The sequence below is a fragment of the Echinops telfairi genome, unplaced genomic scaffold (genome assembly GCF_000313985.2).
Source record: "Echinops telfairi isolate 266 unplaced genomic scaffold, ASM31398v2 ScPeMD7_7441;HRSCAF=8479, whole genome shotgun sequence".
Lineage (NCBI taxonomy): Eukaryota > Metazoa > Chordata > Mammalia > Afrosoricida > Tenrecidae > Echinops > Echinops telfairi.
In genome coordinates this window covers 483,520-486,789 of record NW_022111341.1, presented here as the reverse complement: position 1 = coordinate 486,789, position 3,270 = coordinate 483,520, and the positions used below count along the sequence as shown (strand labels likewise).

The window sequence follows — 3,270 nt, the reverse complement described above, 5'->3', positions numbered from 1 at the left end:
TCATATATAAATATATTTACATATGTATATGCCTGTATTAGACCTGTATAAATGCCCTTTGCCTCCTAGTTCTTTCCTCTGTTTCCTTTTAGTTTCCTCCTGTCTCGCTATCATGTTCAGCCTTTGTTTGCGTTTCAGTAATTCCTCTTGGTTACATTGCCCTTGACTAAACCATACCAGGCCTCCTACACCAGGAGGGGGTGTATATATATCCAACCTTGTGATGGGTTCCTCCTTTCTCCCCTTCCCACCACCATCACCCTGTGCTCATGATATTGCTACTCCCACTTTGAGAGTTCTATCTGTACCAATATGTGTACTCTGGTGTAGCCACGTTTGGAAGGTAGAACTGGGTCATGGTAGGGGTGGGGTTGGGGGGGGAAGCATTCAGGAATTAGAAGAATGATGTGTGTTTCACTGGTGCTATACTGTACTCCTGTTGAATTGTCCCTTCCTTGTCACCCTTCTGTGGGGGGATGAACCTAATTTCTTTAAGTTAAATTTGCCCACTACATAGATAATTTGATGAAATAATAGTTGCATAGGTACCCATACCAGGTTTAATAATAATGTAAGTAAAGTTGAGGAGACATTAGTGAGATTTTATAGTATTTAGAATCAATTTTCAGCAGGCTCTTGGATTTGGAGGTCATTTATGGAGGTGAGGAAATGGACTCCATGAAAATTGTTGCTATGATGCAAGCGACCATCCAGAGGAAAGGGAAGTATTCCACAGATGGGATCACCCTTCACACTAAAAAAAAAGTAAGTGCTCTTTCATTGTTACGACAACCCTAGTTGGTGCAAATGGTTTGTACTCAACCACTAACCTAAAGACTGGTGGTTTGAGTCCACCCAGTGGTGCTACAGGAGGGTCTGGTGGTCTGCTTCTGTGTACCAAGAACACTAATACATGGGATCTCCATGAGTTGGTGCTGAGTCGAGTGTCAATAAGGCTATTGCTTATAGGGAGGTGGGGAGAGGGGAGGGGGTGGCACTCAGTTTTACTCTTGGAAAATCCTCTTTCATCATTCTCTTAAATAGCCATAGTACTTTTCTACTCCAATTTGGAGACTAGAACATACTAAAATTATTTAGTTAACTCTTTTTTTCATTTTTGTCAAATTTATCTTCAATAATATTTTCTTGAATTAAAAAAAAGTTTTTTCAAAAGGATCACTAGGATGAGGCCTTTTCTGTGAGATGCACAATCGTGTGGGGATCCACTGGTATGTATTTACTTTTCTTCTCCACCAGGAAAACATAGAATAAATCCCAATTCTTTCATATAATCTGGAAAATTGATTACATGAAATTTGGCACAATTGCTCTCATGTTGTGTGTACAAATGCTTATGTATCTATACTTACATAAACATGGCCTCTGTACTCACTTTGTGTTTATTGTTCTAATAATCCCTTAAATAAAATTTGTGTGTAAAAAGTGAAAACATTCATACTCATTGTGATACATCCAAAGACTAATTATGGGCTCTACTATTTTAGATTTGTCTCATGATAAATATGTTTCACTGCACCTCAGTTTCCTGATCTGTAAAAGGAAAGGACCTTAAATGAATAATTTATTTTCTTCCAAACTTTACTATATGTCAAAATCACACAGGAGCTTTTTTATCCCCAGATTTATTAAACTTCAGAATATTTGCAGTTGGTATCTGGGGTTCTATTAATTTTTTTCTTCAGATAATTCAAGTGTAACTGACCAGTGAAACAATATTTGAGCTGAAATAGTTAATATGATATTATAAAAGTAATTACAATATCTGTCTATCTATCTATCTATCTATCTATCTATCTATCTATCTATCTATCTATCTATCTATCTATCTATCTTGACACTTCATTGGCTCAATTAAAAGATAAAATGTCAACTATATAAAATATCAATAGAAAAGAAGTGATAATATGATTTTATTAAGTCATAACATATGTTAATTGATCCACAGCTTTAGAGTATCTGTTCATGTTCTTGTTGAATTTTTCAAACTGAAAAAGGGGAGAAAAGATATTTTGACATGACAACCACTAGATAGTATGTAAATTAAATTTTAGTTATAATCAGGCTAATCATTTGCATCAGATTTGGGGCTTTCTACTATATTTTTCTAAGCCTCATTCCTGTCACCTTATTTTTTAAACATAAGCCTCTTCAGCGCACCTTTCACATCTTTGTTTCTCAGTGTGTAAATAATAGGGTTCAACATGGGGGTCACCAGGTTATAGAAGAGGGTTAGGAATTTGCCCTGGTCCTGAGAAGAATTATTACCTGGTTGCATATACATATAGATAATATTCCCATAAAACAAGGAGACTACAGTGAGATGGGACCCACATGTGTTGAAAGCCTTCCTTCTTCCTGCGGCTGACTTGATTCTCAGTACAGCAAGGGCAATGTAGCTATAAGAGATGAGAATTAGAGACAAGGGCACCAGGACAATCAGTACTGATAAGATGAAAACTGTGCTCTCCACAGCAACAGTGTCTACACAGGCTATTTTGATCAGAGCCGGCATCTCACACAGAAAATGTTTCACCCTACATCTTCCACAACGTGGTAGCTTCATGGTCACTGGAGACATAACCAGGGAGTTGAGCAGCCCAACCCCCCAAGCCACAGACACCAAAGTCCAGCAGAGCTGAGGATGCATTAGGACAGAATAGTGAAGGGGCTTGCAGATTGCAGTGAAGCGATCATAAGCCATGACTGCCAAGAGGACGCATTCGGTGCCACCCAGCCCCAAGAACATGAAGAGTTGGATGGCACAACCTGCATAGCTGATGGTCTTGTTGGGGCCGCTCAAGTTGAAAAGGAGCTGCGGGATGGAACTGGTGGTGAAGCAGAGATCTAGGAAGGACAGGTTCGTAAGGAAGAAGTACATGGGTGTGTGGAGGCTGGGGTCCAGGCGGGAGACCAAGATAATGATGATGTTGCCCACTAAGGTCACAAGGTAGAAGATGAGGACAAACACAAAGAGGATCTGCTCTAGACTGGGTCGGTCGGAGAAACCCACCAAGATGAACCGTTCCTGGCAGCTCTGGTTGTTCATGACGGTGGAGGATCACTATGGTACAGGCCTGCAGGGAAGCAGAGAGGAACAGTGCATGCTCTTAATGAAGAAGGCTAAGGATTCATCAGGGAGACAAGGGCAATATCAAAGTATCATGCAAAATAATTATAGAAAGTCTCAACATGCTGTAGGAGCTATTGGTAATATATTTTGGAAGAATATTTCGTTTTAGTAGCTTCCTT

At 39.4% G+C, this 3,270-nt stretch overlaps 1 protein-coding gene across 1 annotated transcript; it reads right to left on the bottom strand.

Moving 5' to 3' along the window:
• Positions 1-2,146: 2,146 nt before the first annotated feature.
• Positions 2,147-3,067, bottom strand: LOC101663903 (olfactory receptor 2W3-like). Its single transcript, XM_004717417.1, has one exon. The coding sequence runs from the start codon at positions 3,065-3,067 to the stop codon at positions 2,147-2,149; it is 921 nt and encodes a 306-aa protein (XP_004717474.1).
• Positions 3,068-3,270: the final 203 nt, after the last annotated feature.